Source organism: Hyaena hyaena, unplaced genomic scaffold (assembly GCF_003009895.1).
Source record: "Hyaena hyaena isolate Hyena2069 unplaced genomic scaffold, ASM300989v1 scaffold_73, whole genome shotgun sequence".
Taxonomy (NCBI): Eukaryota; Metazoa; Chordata; class Mammalia; order Carnivora; family Hyaenidae; genus Hyaena; species Hyaena hyaena.
In genome coordinates this window covers 1,698,081-1,724,413 of record NW_024080705.1, presented here as the reverse complement: position 1 = coordinate 1,724,413, position 26,333 = coordinate 1,698,081, and the positions used below count along the sequence as shown (strand labels likewise).

General features: G+C 39.2%; 1 protein-coding gene and 1 pseudogene across 1 annotated transcript in view; both read left to right on the top strand.

The window, feature by feature from the left end:
- LOC120232522 (kinesin family binding protein) overlaps positions 1 to 25,924 on the top strand; it is a 39,720-nt gene extending 13,796 nt beyond the window's left edge. Inside the window, exons 2-7 of the mRNA XM_039233313.1 lie at positions 2,559 to 2,657; positions 9,759 to 9,838; positions 10,153 to 10,336; positions 12,948 to 13,029; positions 19,604 to 19,719; positions 24,490 to 25,924. Coding sequence (XP_039089244.1) covers positions 2,559 to 2,657; positions 9,759 to 9,838; positions 10,153 to 10,336; positions 12,948 to 13,029; positions 19,604 to 19,719; positions 24,490 to 25,365 — 1,437 coding nt within the window. The 3' untranslated portion in view covers positions 25,366 to 25,924. The remainder of the gene's footprint in view (positions 1 to 2,558; positions 2,658 to 9,758; positions 9,839 to 10,152; positions 10,337 to 12,947; positions 13,030 to 19,603; positions 19,720 to 24,489) is intronic.
- LOC120232523 lies at positions 4,780 to 5,231 on the top strand (annotated as a pseudogene).
- Positions 25,925 to 26,333: the final 409 nt, after the last annotated feature.

Sequence of the window (26,333 nt, the reverse complement as noted above, 5' to 3'; positions counted from 1 at the left end):
TTGATTGCCAGTCCGGCTAATACTCCATTGTATATTTATACCACATCTTCTTTATCCATCTGTTGATGAACATTTGGGCTCTTTCCATACTTTGGCTATTGTTGATAGTGCTGCTATAAACGTTGGGGTGCACGTGCTCCTTCAAAACAGCATACCTGTATCCCTTGGATAAATACCTAGTAGTGCAATTGTTGGGTCGTAGGGTAGTTCTATTTTTAATTTTTTGAGGAAGCTTCATACTGTTTTCCAGAGTGGGTGCACCAGTTTGCATTCCCACCAGCAGTGCAAGAGTGATCCTCTTTCTCTGCATCCTCAGCAACATCTGTTGCCTGAGTTGTTAATGTTAGTAATTCTGACAGGTGTGAGGTGGTTTTGATTTGTATTTCCCTGATGATGAGTGATGTTGAGCATTTTTTCATGTGTGTGTTGGCCATCTCGATGTTTTCTTTGGAAAAATGTCTATTCATGTCTTTTGCCCCCCACCCCTTTTTTTTTTTTTTGAGGAAGAGCGTGAGCAGGGGAGGGGCAGAGAGAGAGGGAGACACAGAATATGAACCAGGCTCCAGGCTCTGAGCTGTCAGCACAGAGCCTGATGCAAGGCTAGAACTCACAAACTGTAAAATCGTGACCTGAGCTGGAGTCAAACGCTTAACCAACTGAGCCACCCAGGAGCCCCTGCCCATTTCTTCACTGGATTATTTGGTTTTTGGGTGTTGGTTTGATAAGTTCTTTACAGATTTTGGGTACTAACCCTTTATCTGATAACATTATTTGCAGATATCTTCTCCAGTTCTGTCAGTTGCCTTTTAGTTTTGCTGATTGTTTCCTTCATTGTGCCGAAGGTTTTTATTTTGATAAGGCCTCAGTAGTTCATTTTTGCTTTTGTTTCCATTGCCTCCAGAGATGTGTTGAGTAAGAAGTTGGTGCGGCCGAGGTCAAAGAGGGTTTTGCCTGCTTTTTCCTCTAGGATTTTGAAGCCTTCCTATCCTGTGTTTAAGTCTTTCATCCATTTTGAGTTTATTTTTGAATATGGTATAAGAAAGTGGTCCAGGTTCATTTTTCTGCATGTCGCTGTCCAGTTTTCCCAGCACCATTTGCTGAAGAGACTGTCTTTATTCCATTGGATATTCTTTCCTGCTTTGTCAAAGATTAGTTGGCCGTACGTTTGTGGGTCCATTTCTGGGTTCTCTATTCTTTTCCGTTGATCTGAGTGTCTGTTTTTGTGCCTGTACCATACTGTCTTCATGATTACAGCTTTGTAATACAGCTTGAAGTTCGGGATTGTGATGCCTCCAGCTTTGGTTTTCTTTTTCAGGATTGCTTTGGCTATCCGCGGTCTTTTCTGGTTCCATACAAATTTTAGAATTGTTTGTTCTAGCTCTGTGAAGAATGCTGTGTTATTTTGATAAAGATTGCTTTAATATTTTTAATGTTTATTTATTTTTGAGAGGAAGAATGAGTGAACACAAGTGGGAGAGGGGCAGAGAGAAGGAGACACAGAATCTGAAGCAGGCTCTAGGCTCTGAGCTAGCTGTCAGCCCAGAGCCCAAAGTGGAGCTCGAACCCACAAACCACAAAATGCTTAACTGACTGAGCCACCCAGGCACCCCTATAAAGCTATATAATTTTAAGAACTCTAGAAAATATAAATAAGCGTTTTGTTGTTTGAAATGGTAAACATTAGGAATGTAACTTAACTGATAATGAAAGGTATAATAGCATCTTCAGATTTTTCATACCATATAATTTTAATTGTTAGATTTGAGAGCTCATCACTCTTGCTTCAGGCTTGGACCAACCAGTAATTGTTGGGATACTCCTTTTTAGAGAGGTCTGTGGAGGAGATTATAGATATTTTGGAAGCAATTTATGTGTCTGGCTCATCTTTGTCTCTTATTACATTTTACCCCCAAATTGAGCAGCTTGAAACAACAAACTTATTATGTTAGGAATCTAGGGATGGGTTAGCTGGTTTCCTCTGTCTCAAGGTCTCTCATCAGATTATTTGCCTGCTGGGGCTTCACTTGAAGACACAACTTGGGGAAGATCCACTTGTAAGCTCACTCACATGGTTGTTGGTGGGATTCATTTTCAGTTCCTTATGGATTGTTGGTCTAAAGACCTCAGTTCCTTGCTAGCTCTTAACCTTTCTCAGTTCTTGCCACATGAGTCTGTCCATAGGGTGGCTTACAACATGGTGGTTGACTTCCCTCAGAGAGAACAAGCAAGAGGGAGCACCCAAGATAGAACCATAATGATTTGTAACCTAATCTTGGAATGGACTTTCATTCACTTTAGTGAAAAGAAAGCCACTAAATTCAGCCCATACCTAAGAGGAAGAGATTATACAAAGGCATGAATGTTAGGAGAATCACTGGGGATTCATCTTAGCGGCCATCTACCACACTACATAAGGACAGTATTATTATGAGTAATTAATTCATTGTTAATCTGACTCCAGTATTATTTGATACATAAGTACTTGACTTTGAAACTATGAAAGTTACTTTAATTGGAAGATTTATGTTGTCATTATTTCTCTTTTCTTTATTTTCCAGAATAACCTGGGTATCTTGTGGTCTGAAAGAGAAGAAATTGAAACTGCACAGGCTTACCTAGAATCATCAGAAGCACTATATAACCAGTATATGAAAGAGGTTTGTTGTATATCAGAAATTTTTTAAATTTAATTTTTATATATTTTTTAATGACATTTTTAAAATGTTTTTTATTTATTTTAAAAGAGAGAGATAGAGAGTGAGCAAGAGAGAGGCAGAAAGAGGAGGAGAGAGAATCCCAAGCTGGCAGCACGGAGCCTGATGTGGGGCTCAAACACATGAACTATGAGATCATGACCTGAGCTGAAACTGAAGAGTGGGACGCTTAATTGACTGAGCCACCCAGATGCCCCTGACATAAATTTTAGATTTTTATAGAAACTAGTCAAGAGTTGAAGTCTCTTATTCCTCACTTACACTATTAGTACATGACTCTGCAGTATATTCAAGGACCTCTCTACAGAGCTATATAGTCACCTAATAGCTGAAATTATTTTATATTAAAGAATTTAGGGTTCTTAAAAATCAACTGACCAATGGATCAAGAAGATGTGGTATATTTATACAATGGAATACTACATGGCAATGAGAAAGAATGAAATCTGACCATTTGTAGCAACATGGATGGATCTTGAGGGTGTTATGCTGAGCGAAGTAAGTTAGGCAGAGAAGGACAGATACTATATGTTTGCACATAGAGGTGGATTAGGAGGAAGCTAACAGAGGACCATGAGGGAGAAGAAGGGGAAAAATAGTTGGGGAGAGGGAGGGAGGCAAACGATGAGAGAGACTCTTGAATGCTGAGAACAAACTGAGGACTGATGGGTATGAGGGAGAGGGGAAGGGGGGTGATGGGCATGGGGGAGGGCACTTGTGGGGATGAGCACTGGGTGTTATATGGAAACCAACTTGACAATAGACTATTTAAGAAAAAGTAAATTAAAAAAAAATCCTCAGGGTCTAATGGCAGTCTTAGTCCAAATATAATTGTATAGGAAATATTCTGATGTTATGCTAAAGTACTAATATTGGCATCATTTTATTTATAATCTAAAAATTCTATTTTGATTTCCACTGAGAATAGCAGTGGTTAAAGGAAAGCAAATGACTACTTAAGTAAAGTGTCTGAAATCTTTGTGGCACTGGTTTTCAAGTTTCAGCATACATCAGTGTGGAGGGTCTGCGGGCTTGTCAAAAACAAAATGCTCACTTCCAGACTCTTCAAGTAGGTCTTGGTCGGGGGCTGACAGTTTGCATTTTTAGCAAGGTGCCAGGTGATGGTGCTGCTGGTCCAGGTCCTGTACTTTAATAACCACTGCTTCAGAGAAAAGTTTCCAGTGATTTTTTTTTTCCACCTGTGAAACCCTTTGAAATGCAATTTGTAAAAAAAAAAAAACGCTTGAGCCACTGTGGTAAGCAGGTCAGCAGTACCATCAGCTCAATCCACTACCGAGAGCTCCCTCCCTCACTTCTGTGGTAATACAAAAGGACTTCTAGGGCTCCAGGGAACCTAGACAGAAAACTTTTACTGTCGAGGGTCACAGCCCTGCAAATGGCAAATCATTGTGTTTCCATCCATTCTTAACTAAAATTTACCTACTAAAAGTTGGCATGTATGCAGGCAAGGGAGTATATGGGGAATCTGTATCATTAGCTTAATTTTTCTATGAACTTAAAACTGCTCTAAAAAATAGAGCCTAATTTTTTTAAATGTTGCCAGTCTTCTTTTTGAGAGAGAGAGAGAGAGAGAGAGAGCATGGAAGCGTAAGTGAGAGTGAGGGGCAGAGGGAAAGATAGAGAGTCTTAAGCAAGCTCCATTCTCAATGTGGAGTCCATTTGGGGGCTCCATCCACAACCCTGGGATCATCACCTGAGCTGATATCAAGAGTTGGACACTCAACTGACAGAGCCTCCCAGGTACCCCCGAATATTGGCAGAAGACAAAATTAAAATGGTTTTTAGTTATATTTGTTTTGGGAGTATGTGTAGCAGTCCTGTAAATAACCAGATATTTTGAGGTTTCTCACATTCAGAATTAAGGATCAATGTCTTTTTGGGGTGCCTGGCTGAGTCAGTAGAGCATGTGACTCTTGATCTCGGGGCTGTGTGTTCGAGCCCTATATTGGGTGGTAAGATTACTTAAAAATAAACTCTTAGCACTCATGTTTGAGGCGAGCAGAGCCAGAGTCAAGACCAGAGGCCAAACTTGGGATCTGACAAGATGGTCAGGCTGCCCCACAGGATTATCAGTGGAACCCAGTGTTTGCTGGTGGAATCAGCTCCCGGCATTAAAGCAGAACCAGATGACAGCAGTGCCCGTTATTTTCATGTGGTCGTTGCTGCCCCCCAGGGTTTTCCTTCTGAGGGAGGAACTTTTAAACTTGAACTATTCCTTCCAGAAGAACACCTGTTGGCAGCCCCTAAAGTATGTTTCATGGCCAAAAATTATCCTAATGTAGACAAATTGTAAGAATGTGTTTAGATATTTTGAAAGACAAGTGGCCCCCAGCACTGCAGACCTGCACAGTCCTGCTGTTGATCCAGGCGTTGTTAAGTGCACCCAGTCCAGATGATCCATTAGCAAATGGTGTAGCAGAGCAGTGAGAGACCGATGAAGCCTAAGCCGTAGAACAGCTAGAGCAGACTAGGCTGTGTGCCATGAATAATATTTAAAATCGATCTGATCATCAAGTGTGCATCACTTCTCTTCTGCCAAGACCTCTTCCTTTTTTGTTTGCATTTAATGTACAGTCTTAGGAACATTACAGAATAAAAGCCCAGACATCTTCAGTCCTTTGGTGATTTAATGCACGTTAGTAAATCTGTGTTTTGTCTTGATTCGCCTTTGTAAAGCATGAATAGAAGCTAGAAGTTCAATCTCGATTATTGTGAAACATTTAAAAGCATTGGCCCCTCTCTGCTTTTATTCGTTTCCCCTGTCATGGTTTAAGTATAAAGCACTGTGACTGAAGGTAGTTGTCAGGGTTAACTGCAGGGGTGTGGGTGTTTTTATTTTTAATTTTTGAGGGGGAGAGGTAGTTTTACTTTAATTTTATGGGCTCCTTTCCCCCTTTTACAGTGATCTACTTGCATTGGGTGAAAGCAGCTAACCAGTCCTTTAGAATATGCTCTCTAGACGAGTCTGACTTTATTTAGACGCTGTAGATGGACAAGCTTGATGGTTTGAACCTAAATGGGGACATTAAGCAAACATCACAGCTCTCACTAGTAGCATTGTGACTTTGCTGTCCAGTATAGAATCCTTTCTTCAAGAAAAAGCTTGTGACCATTTTGTATGGCTTATCTAGAAACTTCTGTAAATCTTATGTTTTAGTAAAATATTTTTTGTTATTCTGCTTTGCCTTTGTATAGTTTATTTTACTGTGTTTATTTCATTTTCCCAATGTGACAGTCCTGTTTAAAAATTACAACTGACGGGGGCGCCTGGGTGGCTTAGTCGGTTGAGCGTCCGACTTTCGCTTAGGTCATGATCTCGCGGTTGGTGGGTTCGAGCCCCGCGTCGGGCTCTGTGCTGACTGCCAGCTCAGAGCCTGGAGCCTGTTTCAGTCTGTGACTCCCTCTCTCTCTGACCCTCCCCTGCTCACGCTGTCTCTCTCTCTCTCTCTCTCCTAGAAATAAATAAAAATAAAAAAAAAAAAAAAAAATTACAACTGACGGAGGCTCCTGGGTGGTTTAGTCAGTTAGGCATCCGACTCTTGGTTTCGGCTTGAGCCATGGTTTGTGAGTTTGAGGCCTGTGTCAGGCTCTGCCTTGCTGGTGCAGAGCCTGCTTGAGATTCCCTCCCTCCCTCTCTCTCTCTCTGCCCCTGCCCTGCTCATGTTCTCTCTCTTTCAAAATAAATAAACTTAAAAAAAATCATTAAAAAAATAAAAATTAAAACTGATAGAACATTCTGTTTTGGTCTTTACCATCTGACGAGTTGAATGGCAAGAAGGGGATTTGACACTTCTTTTCACAAATGCGAATTTGTGTTAAGATTTCATTGAGTAGAGTATTTATAAGCAGGCCCTGGGCATGCATAAAGCATTGGTATCTGGTACTTTTTTTTACCTTCTAGAAATTTGAAATAAATGTGTTTGTGTTGTCTGAAAAAAAATCTTAAAAAGAAAAAAAACAATCAGTGTCTTACCAAGTTCAGTGCTTTATTTTTCTAACATTAGTGGTCAATTTTTAGTCCTCATCTTATTCCACCTATCAGTAGCATTTGACATAGTTGATCAATCTAGCATTTGGCACAGTTAGTCTCTCTTCCTTGAAGCACTTCTTTTACCTAGCTTCCACCTCTTTTTCTTCTCAGCCTCAACACTGGAGTACCCAGAGTGTAGTCTTTGAACATCTATTTCCATCTTCATTCATTCCATTTTTTAAGTTTATTTAATTTGATGCATATATATATATATATATATATATATATATATATATATATACAGTCTCTCTCTCTCTCTCTCTCTCTCAAGAACGCATGGCAGGAGGCGCAGAGAGATAGAATCCCAAGCAGGATCTGTGCTGTCAGCACCCAGCCTGACACAGGGCTCGATCTCCCAAACTGTGAGATCATGACCTGAGCTGAAATCAAGAGCCAGATGCTTAACCTACTGAGCCACCCAGGCGCCCCAGCTTCACTTTTAAATTTTATCTAGAATCAGACCACTGCTATTACCTGGTCCAAACCACCACCGTGTCTTGCTAAGATTATTGCTCTAGTCTCTTAACTGGCCTTCTTGCTGTCATGCCTCCTTCAGTCTGTTTGCAGCCTGTTCAAAGGGAGATCTCATCACATCGCTGCTTCCCTCAGAGTCTGCTAATGGCTTTCCCATCTTATTCAGAGTAGACCCCAAAGACCTTATGAAGACTTCAAGCACGTTATCTGATTTGGCTACCATTACTTCTCTAATTTTATCTTCTACTCTTGTCTCCTGTCTCATTGTGCTCTAGCTACATTGGCCTTCTTGCTGTTCCTGAAACACACCAGACAAGCTTCTGACTCAGGGTCTTTGCACTGAACTGTTTCCTCTGCTGAGACTGCTCTTCCCCCTGGTATCTACCTGGTTCACTCCCTCATTCCCTTCAGCTCGTGACTTGTGTCTCCCATCCAGTGAGGACTCACTGACCACTCCATTAATGCTACAAACCATCCCTCCAACACTTCCTGTCCTCCTTTTCTACTTTATTTTCTGCCTCACACTTAACATTATCTAACATATGGTTCATTTTACTGATTTATCTTGTTTATCATCCATCTTCAGTACTAGAATGTACTGAATGGGGTGCCTGGGTGCCTCAGCTGGTTAAGCATCCAACTTGATTTCAGCTCAGGTCATGATCTCACAGTTCCTGAGTGCTTTGACTTAGGGTTATATATGACATGTGGTGGTCCTAACAATGAAATATGTACAGAAAACAATACATTAATTCCCTTCATCAAAAAAGAGTAAGCATATTAAAGAGCCCTCAAAGTTATTGAGGAGATCTTGGAAGAATTGCTTATCTATTGTGTTTGCCTTGGGCCTTACTTCCTTAGTCATTTTTACTTTCTGTGAATTCTAGGAACCCTAATTGTGATACTTTTAGCATTTACATCCAGAATGTACAGTCACATTTTAAAAGATGGAAGACATTTTCGCTATTTAGAGTTCAGTGAACTCACGTTAAAGCAAAGCCGGTCTTGCAGAATGGGACTACCCTCACAGAAGTGGAATGAAGCAGAGGTTAAGTAGTTCTGCTCTTTTTAGAAGGCTTAAGATGGCATTGTAGGTGATGTACATGTATTAACTCATTGAATCCTCATAACGATATTATGAGGTAATTTTATATAATGAGGAAACAGAAGCACAAGATATTGGGTGACTTGGCCAAGGCAATAAACAATAGAATCACTGGTTTTAATGTCTCTGTATTGAAAGTAGGCAATCTGTTTGTGTTTCTTGTTCCCTCAAAAAAATTATTGGAGTAAGTATTTAAAACTTTGATTTCATTTTCATTATTGAGCAGTTTATTGTATTTATTTAAAAAAATTTTTTTAATGTTTGTTTTTGAGAGAAGAGACAGAGCATGAGTGGGGGAGGGGCAGAGAAAGAGAGGGAGACACAGAATCAGAAGCAGGATCCAGGCTCTGAGCTGTCAGCACAGACCGTAAATCATGACCTGAGCTGAAGTCAGACTCTTAACCGACTAAGCTATCCAGGCGCCCCCATTATTGGGCAGTTTAGAACAATATTTACTCTAAAGGTGAATATATCTTTTTTATTTGTCGTACTTATGGAGGTTTTTTGTTTTTTTTTTAAGATTTTATTTATTATTTTTAATATTTTTTTTGTTTTATTTATTTTTGAGACAGAGAGAGACAAAGCACAAGTAGAGGAGGGGCAGAGAGAGAGACACACACACAGAATCTGAAACAGGCTCCAGGCTCTGAGCTGTCAGCACAGAACCCGATGCGGGGCACGAACCCACGAACTGTGAGATCATGACCTGAGCCGAAGTCGGACGCTTAACCGACTGAGCCACCCAGGAGCCCCTTAAGATTTTATTTTTAAGCAATCTCTATACCCTACATGGGGCTTGGACTCACAACCCCAAGATCAAGAGTTGAGTGCTCTACTGACTGAGCTAGCCAGGCATCCCACTTACATAGGTTTTTATCTTCCAGGTTTTAAAAAAAAGTTTTATTTACTTATTTTTGAGAAAAAGAGAGAGAATATCCCAATCAGTCTCTATTCTGTCAGTGTGGAGCCTGATTTGGAGCTTGAACTGACAAACTGTGAGATCATGACTTAAGCCAAAATCAAGAGTTGGATGCTTAACTGGCTGAGCCACCCATGTGCCCCTGTAGGTTTTTAAGAGATCTTTTTTTACCAGACAAAATAAAGACTTAAAATAGTTAAAGAATTAGGCATCTCTAAAGGCAAATTGGTAATTTTTTGTGTGTATTTGAGGTTCCAACAACAGTTGGAATTTTGTCATGTGTGAGCTTGTAGGCAATCTCCCTTTATTTGTTTGACTCTCTAAAATTTTATGGCTAAGAAAATTACTTCTTGGGTAACATGAAAATGAACTAGTTAAAAAAAAAAAAAAGGAGTACACTGGTCTTTAAAATTTTGATTTTTCTAGTTTCCCCAGAAGAGGGCGCTTGGTGTTTACAGTTTACAATTTTAGAGTTTTGTTTTTCTTTAATTGTAGATCGGGAGTCCTCCTCTTGATCCTACTGAACATTTTCTTCCTGAAGAAGAGAAACTTGCTGAACAAGAGAGATCAAAAAGGTGAGTAGATACAGAAATTAGCCTTCACAGGTAATTCTACATAGTATAGATAAGATGATTATTTCAAAAAGCACAGTACTTTCTCTTTTGAGACACTCCTAAGGTAATAGAATGTGGATTCTGAGATGGATTTAAAAACCTCCATTTACCATTTACTAGATATGTGACCCTGTTGCAGCTGTTTCCCTTATCTGTCAATTAGATACAATAGCCACACGCAACTCTAAGGGTTGGTGAGAAGATGAAGGTAAATATTTATGAAAGTTCCTTATAAATTATAAACCATTATGCACATATTCGCTTTTTCTTCCTAGATTTGAGAAGGTTTATACTCATAACCTCTATTACCTGGCTCAAGTCTACCAGCATATGGAAATGTTTGAGAAGGCTGCTCATTATTGTCACAGTACCCTAAAGCGTCAGCTCGAACACAATGCCTACCATCCTATAGAGTGGGCTATTAATGCTGCTACCTTGTCACAATTTTACATCAATAAGGTAAGCTTCTCAAATAGTTATCCAGCAAAGTTACTGATAGTGTTTAGAAAAGTAGAACCAGTAGTACCTTGAAAATGTCATCTTTTAAAAACAGGTAGCTTGTATTTTATGATATAAACTGGACAGAAAGATGCAGCCCAGTTGGCCAGTATACTAAACTTTTGTAGCTTTCTATTGCATTAATCCTTTTGAGTTGTAAACTACTGAGTTTTATCATTGTCTTACATGCTGTTAGCCCCTAAAAATTACATGTTACCTAAGACCAATTCTTTTTTGATATAGCATAGTATCTGTTCATTCTAGTGAGATGTTACCTATAATTGCAGATTTTATCTGATAGATATAACTTTATCTTTATGCAGTGGTAATCTGGTAACTATGAGGATTTGTCTGAGGAAGTTGACTGTTAAATGTGGGCTTCGATAAAAGCATGTGATGCATTTCAGTTATTCTTTAGAATTAACTCCTCTATAGTAATTTTTCTGTGTTGGGAGTATCTCTGCTCAGTTCCAGAGTTGTAGCTCTTTATGATACACTTCTTGTAGAGTATCCCGCAGGGACAAACTTGAGCTTCTTGGTTGTTCATCAGAATTCTTCAGAATCCTGTTGGTATACTTTTAATTGATCTATTTATTCCTTTAGTCCCTAAGAGTTTTAATGCTAAAACACGTTTAAGGCACCTTTCCCAGCCGGATTTTCTATTAATCCTCAATAAGATATTCAGCAATAGAAATTACTTTTATTTGTATTTCTAATTCACTCTGAAATTTTGGTAATTCTTTGCTTATCAGAGTTCCTTCTTAAATCTCTCTGGTTACCTGCTGCCATATCCTTACTGGGCCTTTATCCTTTCTAAGCTTTTTGTTAGTGCCGGTTCTGTAAACGCCCCTATGTTTAAAGTATTGTCCCACAGAATTTCATTCAGAAAAGCTATTAGCAGGCGAGAAAGGGCTGTGGTGACTGCAGCATCGCTTCTAGGACTTTGGTCTAAGATCAAGCGTGTAAGTAACGCTATTGCATATGTCGGAGCATTCAGTTAAATCTAACTCTCATGAATCCATTTCATCGTGGTCATCATCCAGAGTGTTATCTGGTGCCTCTGCTTGTGGCATCTTTTTTAATAGCTTCCAGAGGCCCCTTCTTTGTTTTGTTTAGCAACTTTAAAGCTACATACTCACCATGATTTTAATTAACCAAACTCCATCAATATTAATAGTACGAAGATCTCTGGATCCTAATTTAAAGTGTAATAAAAAATTTAAAGTTGTTAAGCATTGCTTATGTGGAGCATGCAGTAATTTTCATGAGTACCTTTCCCACCTTGTGTTTTTTTTTAAACCAAAATGTTGCATAAGTTTTTGTTACAACTAGCTGATTTATATTGTAGAGATTTGAACCATTTTTACAAAGAAAATGCAGTTGTCATTTATATCATTCTCATCTTCATCTGGTTCCAGTGATGAGGTTTTGCTACTTAATATGTCCATACCTGGCAGGTCCCACATTTACCAGCCACCTAGAGGGCACAGGGCACTCACTGTCCTAGCAGTGGTTGCTTGCAGGGAAGCAGTGTGAACAAAGCTGAAGTGATGGGTAAAGGATTGCAGAGGGACAGTTAAAGCTTCTTTATGTAAACTGTAACTTTCTTTGGGTTTTCAAGGTTTAACACCATCATTTTGGTCTGTAGATGTTGCTGGGCTAATACTGTAAGTGGTACCCAGCTCTTTGCAAGGTGGCTTCCTATTTGCTGTAAGAGAGAGATGCCTTTAGTGCTGAGATTTTAGAGTCATAGCTAACCATTAAAAATCTTAGCAAAATCAGGTATTATAAATATGAACTAGACATTTAATTAATGAGGGTGGCTTCCAACTAAAAGTTGGACTTTAACTTTGTATTTCTGCTGGGTTGGTCCTGTGACTTACATGATAAGTGCAAAGATTATATTAACAAGGAGATCTTCTCCAAATGTTTGAGAACTTTACCATGTCCAGATTTGTATTAGGAAGTCTTCAAGTGTGTTGGTAAAGCATTCTATAAAGTTCATCTGTGGAATCTATTAACTTCAAAACTTGGTGGGAACCCTCATTCATCACATGTAAATTCCAAAAATTCTAGAAGGCAGGAATCTTCCTATCAAAACTTACCCATTTTGCCTTTGAATGGAAGGATGTATGAAGATATCTCTAAAAATATTATATCTTCAAGTCCTCTGACAGGGTGTAAATGGTCTGCAGTTTATCATGCGTGGCATTTTGGTTATGTGGACTGAACCTGAAGGACTCTGGAGCATTCTGAGTCTAGGATTGTAGCCACTCCTATACTATACCTACTGGTAACCTGAAAGAGTGAACTTTCAATCAGGAGTTGTTTTACAGCCAGTTTGGATTATTATTAAGAGTTTGGGGACATTGTTATTTGAATCTTTGAGGTAGCTCTTTGACCAGAAAAAACATGTCATCTGCTGTCTTAATGTTCAGCAACCACACAGGGTCTCCTTAGTGGTTTTTACCCGTTTTTATAGCTTTTCTCATACTAGAAAACTTTATGTAAGTATTAATTGCAGATATGGCTGTGTGATAATTGCATTTACTCTTGTTTATTTCCTCAACAGCTATGTTTTATGGAGGCCAGGCACTGTTTGTCTGCTGCTAATGTTATTTTTGGTCAAACTGGAAAGATCTCAACAGAAGACAGTAAGTTCATATGTGCATGTTTTATTACACAACTTTTGAAAAACGGTTTGAAATCATTTTAAATTTTAGAAGATTCAAGAACAGAACAAAGAACTATCATATACCCTTCTAAATTCATGAGTTTTTAATAGTTGCCTCATTTGCAATCACACTTTAGTTTTCTTTCAGAACCATTTGAGAGATTGCAAATATTAGGCTCCTTTAATACTTTAGTGTATATTTCCTAGGAATATTTTCCTACACAATCATAGAACAGGAAATGTAACTTTGATACAATTCTTTTCTGTATAATGCATATTTCTATTTTATTATCCCTATCGTGTCTTTTACAGTAATACTAGAGTATCCAGTTGATGATTTCATACTGCATTTAATTGTCACATCTCTTTACTGTCGTTTTTAAAATTTTTTTTTAAGTTTTATTTGTTTTCAGGGGTGCCTGGGTGGTTCAGTTGGTTAAGTGTTCGACTTCAGCTCAGGTCATGATCTCACGGCTCGTGAGTTTGAGCCCTGCATCGGGCTCAGTGTTGACAGCTCAGAGCCTGAAGCCTACTTCTGATTCCGTGCCTCTCTCTGCCCCTCCCCTGCTCACGTTCTGTCTCTGTCTCTGTCTTTCTCTCACACATAAATAAATAAATAACATTCTTTAAATAATAAATTTTATTTATTTTGAGAGAGATTGTGCATGCACACACAAGTTGGAGAGGGACAGAGAGAGAGAGGAGAGAGAGAATCCCAAGCAGTGTTCATGCTGTCAGTGCATAGTCCGACGCAGGGCTCAATCTCACAAACTGTGAGACCATGACCTGAGCTAAGATGGAGAGTCGGCTACTTAATCAACTGAGCCACCAAGTTTACTGTCCTTTAATCTGGAACAGTTCCTCAGCCTTTCTTTCTCTTTCATCACACAGATATTTTTGAAAAATATAAGCCAGTTATTACATTGGATTTCCTTCAGTTGGTGTTTGATGTTTCCTTAAGCTAGAATCAGATTATAGGGTGTCTGAGTGGCTCAGTTGGTTAAGCATCCAACCTCGGCTTAGGTCATGATCTCACAGTTCATGAGTTTGAGCCCCGAATTGGGTTCTCTGCTGTCCACTCCAACCCTGCTTTGGATCCTCTGTCTCCCTCCCTCTTTGTCCCTCTCCCACTTTTGTGTGTGTGTGCGCGCTCTCTTTTTCTCATAAAAATAAATAAGCATTAAAAAGAAGAATCAGATTATACATTTGTGGTTGGAATACTACATAAGTAATCTATCCAGATGTCTAGTTTTTAATTGTAGTGTTTCCTTAGTCATCAAAAGTCACATTTAACATATATATTTGAGCACATCAAAACCAGTGTGATACTGTCTCGTAATTGTGAGAATGGCTTTCATGAAAAAAACAAGAAATAACAAGTGTTGACAAGGATGTGGAGAAAAGGGAATCCTTGTGCACTGTTGATGGGAATGTAAATTGGTGTAGCCACTGTGGAAAACAATATGGAGGTTATTCAAAAAATTAAAAATAGAAATAACATATAGCTAGTAATTCCACTTCTGGGTATTTACCCAAAGAAAAAGAAAACAATAATTTGAAAAGATATATGTAACCCTATGTTTATTGCAGTATTATTTACAGTTACCAAGACCTGAAAACAACTTAAGTATTCATTGATGGATGAGTGGATAAAGAAAATGTGGTGTGGCAATCCCTGTCAAAATAACACCAGCATTCCTCACAGAGCTATATCAAACAGTCCTAAAACTTATGTGGAACCAGAAAAGGGCCCAAATAGCCAAAGCAATCCTGAAAAAGAAAACCAAAGCTGGAGGCATCACAGCTTTGGATTCTGGACTTCAAGCTATATTACAAAGCTGTAATCATCAAGACAGTGTGATACTAGCACAAAAACAGACACATAGATCAGTGGAACAGAATAGAGAACCCAGGGGCACCTGGGTGGCTCAGTTGGTTAAGCATCTGACTTTGGCTCAGGTCATGATCTCATGGTTTGTGGGTTTGAGCCCTGTGTTGGGCTCGGTGCTGACAGCTTGGAGCCTGCTGCATCTTCTATGTCTCCCCCTCTCTCTCCCCCTTCCCTGCTCACACTCTGTCTCTCAAAAATAAATAAACATTAAAAAAATTTTTTTTATAAAATAGAGAACCCAGAAATGGACCCACAAATGTACAGCCAACTAATCTTTGACAAAGCAGGAAAGAATATCTATTGGAGTAAAGACAATCTCTTCAGCAAATGGTGCTGGGAAAACTGGACAGCAACATGCAGAAAAATGAACCTGGACCACTTTCTTATACCATATTCAAAAATAAACTCAAAATGGATGAAAGGCCTAAACATGGGATAGGAAGCCTTCAAAATCCTAGAGGAGAAAGCAGGCAAAACCCTCTTTGACCTCGGCTGCACCAACTTCTTACTCAACACATCTCTTTTTTTTTTTTTTTATTTCTAGGAGAGAGAGAGAGAGAGACAACGTGAGCAGGGGAGGGTCAGAGAGAGAGGGAGTCACAGACTGAAACAGGCTCCAGGCTCTGAGCTGGCAGTCAGCACAGAGCCCGACGCAGGGCTCGAACCCACGAACTGCAAGATCATGACCTAAGTGAAAGTCGGACGCTTAACTGACTAAGCCACCCAGGCGCCCCAAACTCAACACATCTCTGGAGGCAGTGGAAACAAAAGCAAAAATGAACTGTTGGGACCTCATCAAAATAAAAATCTTCTGCACAGTGAAGGAAACAATCAGCAAAACTAAAAGGCAGCCTATGGAATTGGAGAAGATATTTGCAAATGACGTATCAGATAAAGGGTTAGTATCCAAAATCTATAAAGAACTTACCAAATTCAACACCCAAAAAACAAAATAATCCACTGAAGACATGGGCAGGGGCTCCTGGGTGTCTCAGTTGGTTAAGCGTTTGACTCCAGCTCAGGTCACGATTTTACAGTTTGTGAGTTCAAGCCTTGCATCAGGCTCTGTGCTGACAGTTCAGAGCCTGGAGCCTGGTTCAGATTCTGTGTCTCCCTCTCTCTTTGCCCCTCCCCTGCTCACGCTCTCTCTCAAAAAAAAAAGGGGGGGGGCAAAAGACCTGAATAGACATTTTTCCAAAGAAGACATCCTGATGGCTAACAGACACATGAAAAAATGCTCAACATTTGCTCATCATCAAAACCACTATGAGATACCACCTCACACCTGCTAGAATTCCTAAAATTAACGACTCAGGCAACAGCAGTGTTGGGAGGATGCAGAGAAAGGGGATCCCTTTTGCACTGGTGGGAATGTAAACTGGTGCAACCACTCTGGAAAACAGTATGGAGGTTCCTCAAAAAATTAAAAATAGAACTACCCTATGACCCAGCAATTGCACTACTAGGTATTTATCCAAAGGATACAAAAATGCTGATTCAAAGGGGGCACATGCACCCTAATGTTTATAGCAGCACTATGGACAATAGCCAAAATATGGAAAGAGCCCAAATATCCATTGACTGATGAATGGATAAAGATGTGGAATATACACTGAATGGAATATTACTCGGCAACCAAAAAGAATGAAATCTTGCCATTTACAACAACATGGATGGAACTAGAGTGTATTATGCTAAGCTAAATAAGTCATTCTTATCATATGATTTCACTCATATGTGGAAATTAAGAAACAAAACAAATGAACATAGGGGAAGAGAAGCAAAAATAATATAAAAACAGAGGGAGACCAACCATAAGAGACTCTTAAATACAGAGAAGAAACCAAGGGTTACTGCCAGGGTGTTGGCTGGGGGAAGGGCTGAAGGGGTGAGGGGCATTCAGGAGGACACTGGTTGGGATGAGCACTGGGTGTTATATGTAAATGATGAATCATTAAATTCTATTCCTGGAGAAAATAAATAAATAAAATAAAATGTGATGTATATATACAATAGATTGTTATTCGGGAAAAGGAGAGAAAGAAAAAGTCCTTTTTAGTGAAAGGTATAAACTTCCAATTATAAATAAGTCATGGGATGGTAATGTACAACATGGTGACTACAGTTAACACTGTATTGAATATTGGAAAGTTGCTAAGAAAGTACGCGCGTGTGTGTGTATATATATATGTATGTATGTGTATATATATATATATATGTGTGTGTGTGTGTGTGTGTTTTTAAGTTTGTTTATTTTGAGTTTGTTTATTTATTTTGAGAGATAGAGAGTGGGAACAGGGGAGGAGCAGAGAGAGGGAGAATCCCAAGGAGGCCCTGCATTGTCAGAGCCTGATGCAGAGCTTGAACTCATCACATGTGACTCGAAATCACGAACCGTGAGATCATGACCTAAGCTGAAATCAAGAGTTGAATGCCCTAACGGGCTGAGCCACCCAGGTGCCCCTTGTAATGAGACTTTAAAGATATACCCTCTGAGTGTGCCAAAAAATTCGAGCCTCATGTAGGGCTCTGTGCTGACAGTGCGGGGCCTGCTTAGGATTCTCTTTCTTCTTCTCTCTCTAGCTGCTCCTCCTCTACTCTCTCTCTCTCTCTCTCTCTCAAAATAAATAAATAAAATAAGCATCAAAAAAATAAAGTCTCATTACAAGAAAAACTGAACTATGTATGGTGATAAATATTAACCAGACTTACTGTGATGATCATTTCACAATATATATAAACATCAAATAATTGTGTGTATAACACTATAGTTGATCCTTGAATAATGTTGGGTGTTAGGGGTGCCTATCTCCTGTGTAGTTAAAAATCCATGCGTAACTTTTGACTCCCTGGAACTTAAATTAATAAGAGCTTACCGCTGATCAGATGCCCTACCATAACAATTAACACATATTTTGTATATGTGTATATTATATACTCTAATCTTACGATGAAATAAGCCAGAGAAAAGAAAATGTTAAGAAAACCATAAGGAAGAGAAAATACATTTACAGTACTGAATTAAAAAAAATTCATGTATAAATAGGCTATGCAGTTCAAAACCGTGTTGTTCAGGGCTCAGCTATAATGTCAGTTGTACCTCAATTAAAAAAAGAAGATTGGTACTTTTTATTATTATAAAATCAGTAACATACTTACACAGGGCCCCTGAGCACATTTTACTAAGTTATCAACCCAATAACTTTTGCTTCCAAACCAAGGAAGTCAAGTACCCAGATACATAAGCTATCTCTGAAAAAGAAAGAAAAAGGACTTCACATCTAAGTACAAGTTCCAAAGTACATCATTCCCCATTATTTGTGGGTTCCCTATTTGCAAATTCACCTGTTGTTACAATTAATTTATAACCCCAAACTCAGTACTTGGGGCATTCTGTGGTCATTTGCAGACATTTGAGTCACCTGAGGTGCACATTCCCAGCTGATGTTGAACAAGGCAACACTCCCTCTGCCTTCTTGTTTCAACTCTTATGAAGAAGTGTCCTTTTTGTGGTTTATTTAGTTTCCCATTTTTCACATTTTTGTGTGTTTTTTCTTGGCGATTTCATTTTTTAAAATTGCCCCCAAATGTATTGCTGAAGTGCTGTCCAATGTCCCTAAGCACACAAAGGCCCTGATGAACCTTATGGAGAAATGACCGTTAGAGAAGCTCCCTTCAGGCACAAGTTGTAATGCTGTTGGTTGTGAGTTCAATGTTAATGAGTCCACAATACATATTAAATAAGGAGTCTTTAAACAGAAACACACTAAAAATAAAGTTAAACATATTGATCAGTTGGTAAAAATGTGACCAGAAGCTCATAGGAATCTAACCATGTATTTTCCTGAGGAGCGATGTTTCAGCATTTGCTGATTCAGTCAGTGTTCACGGTGACTTTGTAGAACATAACTACCACACATAATGAGAATCGACTGTACATTGTTTCCTTAGTTTTACTGTTGGAGATAAAGCTGCTTTTTCTGCTGAAATAAAAGTTCATCTGAAGGAGATAATCAAACCACCAGTGACTTGTTTCAGTGTCATGTTCTGTGTTGCATGGGACATTAGTGACTTGACTCTCTCCCTGGAGAGCTGAGTATGGGATTGCTGTACTTGGTGTTAGTGGCACACCCGTGTTGATGGAGAAAAGTAGACTACAGAGGGAAGTACACAGGTTCATAGAAATACTGCATTAAATCTAATATGGTGATGGAAGATGTGACTTCATGTTACAGAGGGCATTATAAACTCTGACCCAGTAAATCCTCCTTCTAGGAATCTGTCCTAAGGAAATAAACCAAATCCAGACAGATTTATGCACAAAGATCTTTTTGTTTAGACTTGTCTGTTATAGAAGAATTGGAAACGACGCATGCCCAGAAGTAAAAGAATGGTTATATAAAGTAGGGAGCATCTCTTTAATTGTATATGATGCTGTACGTGAAAATGTTATAAGAGTTGATAAGCTATGGGTAAAGTGTTAGAGGTATAATATATAAAGAAAAAGCTGCATTCAAAATTGAATATGCATGTGACCTTAGTTTTTACCTCCAAATAATACATAAGGAAAACCCAGAAAGAAATATAAAAAAATAATAGCAGTGAGTTCCTCTGGTGGTAGGAATTGTGACCATTAACTTAGACAAATCATGTGTAATTTTAGCTACGGAAGCTGAAGGAGATGTGCCAGAGCTTTATCATCAAAGAAAAGGAGAAATAGCAAGATGCTGGATCAAATATTGTTTGACTCTCCTGCAGAATGCCCAGCTGTCCATGCAGGTAATGCTGTTTCTTTCTTAAATAAGCAGGATGTAAGTAAAAGCTTAAAATGGGAATTAATGCTCATTGGGCTCACTGCATGTTTATTATGCAAGGCATGCAGAATGCTCTCAAATATTTTTGCTCTCCCATCTCTACCTTTTAGAATCTTAGTTGTTCAAGGTTCATCTCAAATACCACTTCTTCCTTAGAGACTCTTCTTTGGATAGAATATAAATTCCTTGAGAGGTGGGGGCTGCATCATATTCATATTATCATTATCTCCAGGCATAGTAGGTTCTCAACAAATTAATTGTTCAGTGGATAATTCCTCATACCTTACAGATAACATTTTCCTCCTTTAAATTCCATAGAACTTTCCTTGCCCTTCATAAGTCACTTAGATTTTGCTTTGTATTATCTCTGTTCATATTCTTATCTTATTCCTTCACCACTTTTTAGACTATAAGCAATTTGAGGGTAGGAAACAATTCTTAGTAACCTTAAATACTTTATATAGTATATAAGTGTATTTATATGTATTTTTATAAAAAATATATATCTGGAAACAGCCCTGGCAGTTTATAGCTGTATGTTTGTGGCAATTTACTCTTAAACTTTATCTCAATTTTCTCACAAAGGAGATGGTGATAATAATAGTACTTAGGGCACCTGGGTGGCTCAGTCGGTTAAGCATTTGACTTTGGCTCAGGTCATGATATCATGGTTTGTGAGTTTGAGCCCCATATTGGGCTCTGTGCTGACAGCTCAGAGCCTGGAGCCTGCTTCAAATTCTGTGTCTCCCTTCTCTCCTTGCCCCTCCCCTGCTCACACTCTGTCTCTCGCAAAGATAAATAAACATCAAAACAATTTTTTAAATAATGGTACTTGCTTAATAGTGTTATCAGAGTTAAATTAATATATATGCAAAGGACTTAGAAAGGTGCCCTAGGCATACTAAGTCTTCAATAAATGTTTAAAAAATTTTTTTTAACACTTATTTATTTTTGAGAGACAAAGCACAAGTGGGAGAGGGGAAGAGACAGAGAAGGAGACACAGAATCTGGAGCAGACTCCAGATTCACAACCGCAGGGCTCGAACTCACAAACTGCGAGATCATGGCCTGAGCTGAAGTCAAATGCTTAACCAACTGAGGCACCCCAATAAGTCCTCAGTAAATGTTAATGGTTATCATCATTATTGCTACTTCATACTGCATCCTAGTTTCTAACCACTAAGCAATATACTATATGTAGATAACATAGAAGGCTTTCCTGGAGGAGTTATGCTTATTTTATTTGCACGCATGCATTAAAGTTCAGTAAGTTTTACTAGCATAAATATAGAACCTATGAAACCACTAGACAAAATAAAACTAAACAAACCACAAAACCCCAGAAGCGTATGTCGTGCAAAGATGAGAGCATTTTAGAGGTAGAGGGTAAAGTTGAGGCATATTTGGGAAAGAAAGGAAGTAGGGAGAACTGGGAGTTTTTCATCTAGAGAAGTTGGAGCCAGAAAGAGCTGTCAGCTTCTTCTGCTCAGAAAGTGACCTAGAAAACATATAAATAAGCAAAGCAGCCTGAAAGCAAGGAAGTAAATACAATTTTGGAGACTTAGGGTTTGCATATGAAGTAATTGTGTCAGGCAAAATACACTCATTTAACTCAGACCCTTCATTTAGTTGATATTTTCCATACTGGACACTAGAACTTTCACGTGCTTGCTTTAATCAAATAGTTAGTTGCCAGCTATTAAATTACTCAGATTTTCCTTAATTTCATCTTTTGATCATCTATTTACCTGAAAAATATTCTTCAATCCAAGCTTATGACCTACACAAATTTATTTATGCCAGCTCTATGCTAGTCATTGTCGTCTGATAAAGAATAGATCTGGGTTTTTACTTCATGTAAAAGTGCAACTTTGAGAAGTCCACAGACGAGATACACATGATGGAAGACATATAGGAGGAAGTAACATTTGAAGGAAGCTCTGGGAATGAGTGGGAATTAGCTAGACTAGAGAAAAGAAGGCACAGCATTCCAGCCAGCGGAAACAGCATGTTCTGTGCAGGGAGCATGGAATTAGATGGATGGAACAAAGGCCTGTGAGCCTGGAGCAGAGTGAGAGAGCAGGTGATATAAACAGAGTCAGAAAGGGGCTGGAATGAGCCGGGCCTTCGAGGAATGAAGGCGTGAAGGGTTTTGGAATGACGACTTAGGTAGCAGAATGGAGAATAAATTGGGAAGCAACAGTGGAGGGAGGAGATCAGTTAGAAGACCACTGGAACAGTCCAGGTGATCTAGGATGGTGGCAGAAGAGACAGAAGAGGAAAGAGTGGATCCCAGAGGTGTTTAGGGAGCAAAATATAAAGGACTTGGTGGTAGGTTGAATGTGCAGGACAGAGAAGAGCAGAGGGACATCTCAAGGATGTTTCCTAGGTTGTTGGCTGTTCCAGGTTGATGAGGCTTCTTCACTAAAACAGCACTAGAGTGGGAAACTGCTGAGCAAGGAGTTCTGTTGTGGGCGTCCTGCGGATGTGGGGCCTCTGACTGTTCTTAGAGGAGAGGTCAGACAGGGAACTGCAGTTATGCGCCTGGAGCTTGAGAAGCGGTGTGGGCCGGAGCCATACGCTCGTGAGTCATCCTCCCACGGATGACAGTTGCAGCCACGAGTATGCAGAGGCACCTGTAGAGCAGCGCTGTCCAGTAGAAATAGAGGGCGAGCCATGTATTTTCAACTTTTTAAAAAAGTTTATTTATTTTGAGAGAGAGAGAGAACAGGGGAGGGGAAGAGAGAGAAGGAGAGAGAGAATCCAGAGCAAGCTCTGTGCTGTCAGCACAGAGCCTGCCCCGAGGCTCAAACTCACAAACTATGAGATCAAGAACTAAGCCAAAACCAGGAATCAGACGCTTAACCAATGGAGCCACCCAAGCACCCCTGTAATTTTCAATTTTCTAATAGCCACGTTAGAAAAGAAAAGAAGGTGAATTAATTTTATTCTCTTTAAGCCCAGAGTATTAACAAAAATGTTATTTCTGTAAGTCATCAGTATTAAATTAAAGAGACTTAAAATCATTTGTGTATTAAGTCTTAGAAATTGAGTGTATATTTTATACATCCAGCCCACATCTCAGTTTGAACTTTCCACATTTCCAGTGCCCAGCATTCATCCAAATGTGGCCAGTGGCTACTGTTTCAAACAGTGCAGATCTGGAGACAATGTTGAGCGGAAGGAAGAAAGGGCTTAGGGGGTTGAGCACAGAAGAATCTGAGGTTCAGTTTTATTGTCCAGGAAGAGGAGGATGAACTTAGTCTGTTTTGTAAACCATTTAACCTTTTTTTCCTTTTTTTTTACCCTGATTAGGGGAGATAACTTTAACTATGATGGTAGATTAAACTGTATCTTCACTTTAGTGTCTCTGAGACCTAGAACATTTCTCTATATTTCACTAGATGACTTCTAGCGTAAACATCATATCATTAATCTTAATGGTATCACTGTGAAATATTAAAAAAAATTTTGTTAGTGTTTATTTTTGAAAGAGAGACAGAGACAGTGTGAGTGGGGGAGGGTCAGAGAGAGAGGGACACACAGAATCTGAAGCAGGCTCCATGCTCTGAGCTGTCAGCACAGAGCCCGATGTGGGGTTTGAACTCACAAACTGTGAGATCATGACCCGAGCTGAAGTTGGACGCATAACTAACTGAGCCTGAGCCACCCAGGCGCCCCTCTGAAATATTTTAGAATATAGATTATAGTCTTACATGTGTATAATGTTTCAGAGTCTCTAAAGTTCTTTTATATGCATTTGTCTTACCTGAAGGAGAAACTATAAATAAGCTTTAGTTCTCCAAAAAGGAAAGTTATATGTAAGCAGCTTAATTTATTTAAATAATTTTTCCTATTTCTTACATTTAAAAATTTTTACCACTTTAACCATTTTTTAAGTTTATTAATTTATTTTGAGAGAGACAGAGTGAGTCAGGGGAGTCAGAGAGAGAGAATCCCAAGCAGACTCCATGCTGCCAGAGCAGAGCCTGACACAGTGCCCAGACTCAGGAAACTGTGAGATCATGACCTGAGGTCTAACCAAGAGTTGGACGCTTAACCAACTGACCCACCCTGGTGCCCCTATTTCTTACTTTTTTTTTTTTTTTAATATTTTTATTTCTAGGAGAGAGAGAGAGACAGCGTGAGCAGGGGAGGGTCAGAGAGAGAGGGAGTCACAGACTCTGAAACAGGCTCCAGGCTCTGAGCTGGCAGTCAGCACAGAGCCCGACGCGGGGCTCGAACCCACGAACTGCGAGATCATGACCTAAGCGAAAGTCGGACGCTTAACCGACTAAGCCACCCAGGCGCTCCGCTATTTCTTACATTTTTAATACATTGAAATATAATTAGAAGAAAGAAGTTTTAAAAGGTGTTTAAGATTATAGTACCTCCCAGGATGCCTGGGTGGCTTAGTTGGTTAAGGATCCAACTCTTGATTTTAGCCCAGGTTATGATCTCACAGTTTGTGAGTTCAAGCCCGGACTCAGGCTCTATTCCGACAGCACAGAACCTTGCTTAGAGGAGTTCTCTCTTCCATATCTCTCTGCCCCATGTGCATGTGTGCTCTCTCTCTCTCTCTCTCTAAATAACATTAAAAAAAAGAAAAAGATTATACTACCTCCCTAACCCCAGCTGGAAGAGGGCTTTCTTTTCTTTACTCTTAAGTTTGCTGTATCATTTGACAGCAGGAGATCAGTGTCCTACGTAACCATAATTTATGTTTTTGTTTCAGGACAACATAGGAGAGCTTGATCTTGATAAACAGTCTGAACTTAGAGCTTTGAGGAAAAAGGAACTAGATGAGGAAGAAAGCGTGAGGAAAAAAGCCGTGCAGTTTGGAACCGGTGAGCTGTGTGATGCCATCTCTGCAGTGGAAGAGAAAGTGAGCTATTTGAGACCTTTAGATTTTGAAGAAGCCAGAGAACTTTTCTTATTGGGTCAACACTATGTCTTTGAGGCAAAAGAGTTCTTTCAGATTGATGGTTATGTCACTGACCATATTGAAGTTGTCCAAGACCACAGTGCTCTGTTTAAGGTGCTTGCATTCTTTGAAACTGATATGGAAAGACGGTGCAAGATGCATAAACGTAGAATAGCCATGTTAGAGCCCCTCATTGTAGACCTGAATCCACAGTATTACCTGTTGGTCAACAGACAGATTCAGTTTGAGATTGCACATGCTTACTATGATATGATGGATTTGAAGGTTGCCATTGCCGACAAGCTGAGGGATCCTGATTCGCACATTGTAAAGAAAATAAATAACCTTAATAAGTCAGCGCTGAAGTACTACCAGCTCTTCTTAGACTCCCTGAGAGACCCAAACAAAGTATTTCCTGAGCATATAGGGGAAGATGTTCTTCGCCCTGCCATGTTAGCTAAGTTTCGAGTTGCCCGTCTCTATGGCAAAATCATCACTGCAGATCCCAAGAAAGAGCTAGAAAATTTGGCAACATCACTGGAACATTACAAATTTATTGTTGATTACTGTGAAAAGCACCCCGAGGCTGCCCAGGAAATAGAAGTGGAGCTAGAACTTAGTAAAGAGATGGTGAGCCTTCTTCCAACAAAAATGGAGAGATTCAGAACCAAGATGGCCCTGACTTAATAATCCTTGTTATTAATGAAAGAAAATGTGCAATATTAAAGAGAGTTTCTCCCTTAGTCAAATGGCCCAATTCCATTGTGATGTTTACCTTTATAGCCAGGTGAGTGCAGTTTGAGCTTGAGATAAGAGACCAATTGAGTCTTTGCTAAGACCTTAATCAACATAGAGATAATAATTTATACCTAATTATGTAAATTGCCTTGTTAAGGTGATGTGTGATTGGTATGTTAGATTGCTTATTTCCTATTTAAGTAGAAACCTTTCTGCCTCAGTTTTCTAAAGGTAGGTTCTTTGTTGGCTAGTACTTGATAGATTTATTAAGAAGAAAAATTCTGGAGTTGCATATCTGGTAGACAAGCCTGTTAATTGAAAAGTAACTTCCTGTAGTTATTCTTCCTCAAATATTTACTTTCCTAATTCCCAGAGAAATTTTTCCTTTTCTGAAAACATAAAAAACTAAGTTATATTGTTGTAAGGTACTGTAAAGTAGTTTGTCTCATTTATAGAGGGAAAAGGCCTTGTTGGAAATATAATAAATTGACCTGTTTCACTAATAAAAGCTTCCATTTACTCTTTTGTTTTTCTTGCAAGGATTAGTTTTATTTTTGGTACTTCAAAGGTATTCCTTTATTTGAAGCTGGAGAATAATATTTCTTTGGCGTCATTGCACAGTTAGAAAACATTAAAAATTTTATCCATTGAAGAAGTATTTGAGATCCTGTTTGTGCCAGAAAAATCTTACTGGTTGAATTTCTTATCAGAGCATTTTGGTATGTTTATAAACTTTTAAGCACTGTTAAAAAAAGATATGTACTGGGGCGTCTGGGTGGCTTAGTTGGTTAAGCGTCTGACTTTCGCTTAGGTCATGATCTCGCGATTCATGGGTTTGAGCCCCGCGTTGGGCTCTGTGCTGACTGCCAGCTCAGAACCTGGAGCCTGTTTCAGTCTGTGACTCCCTCTCTCTCTGA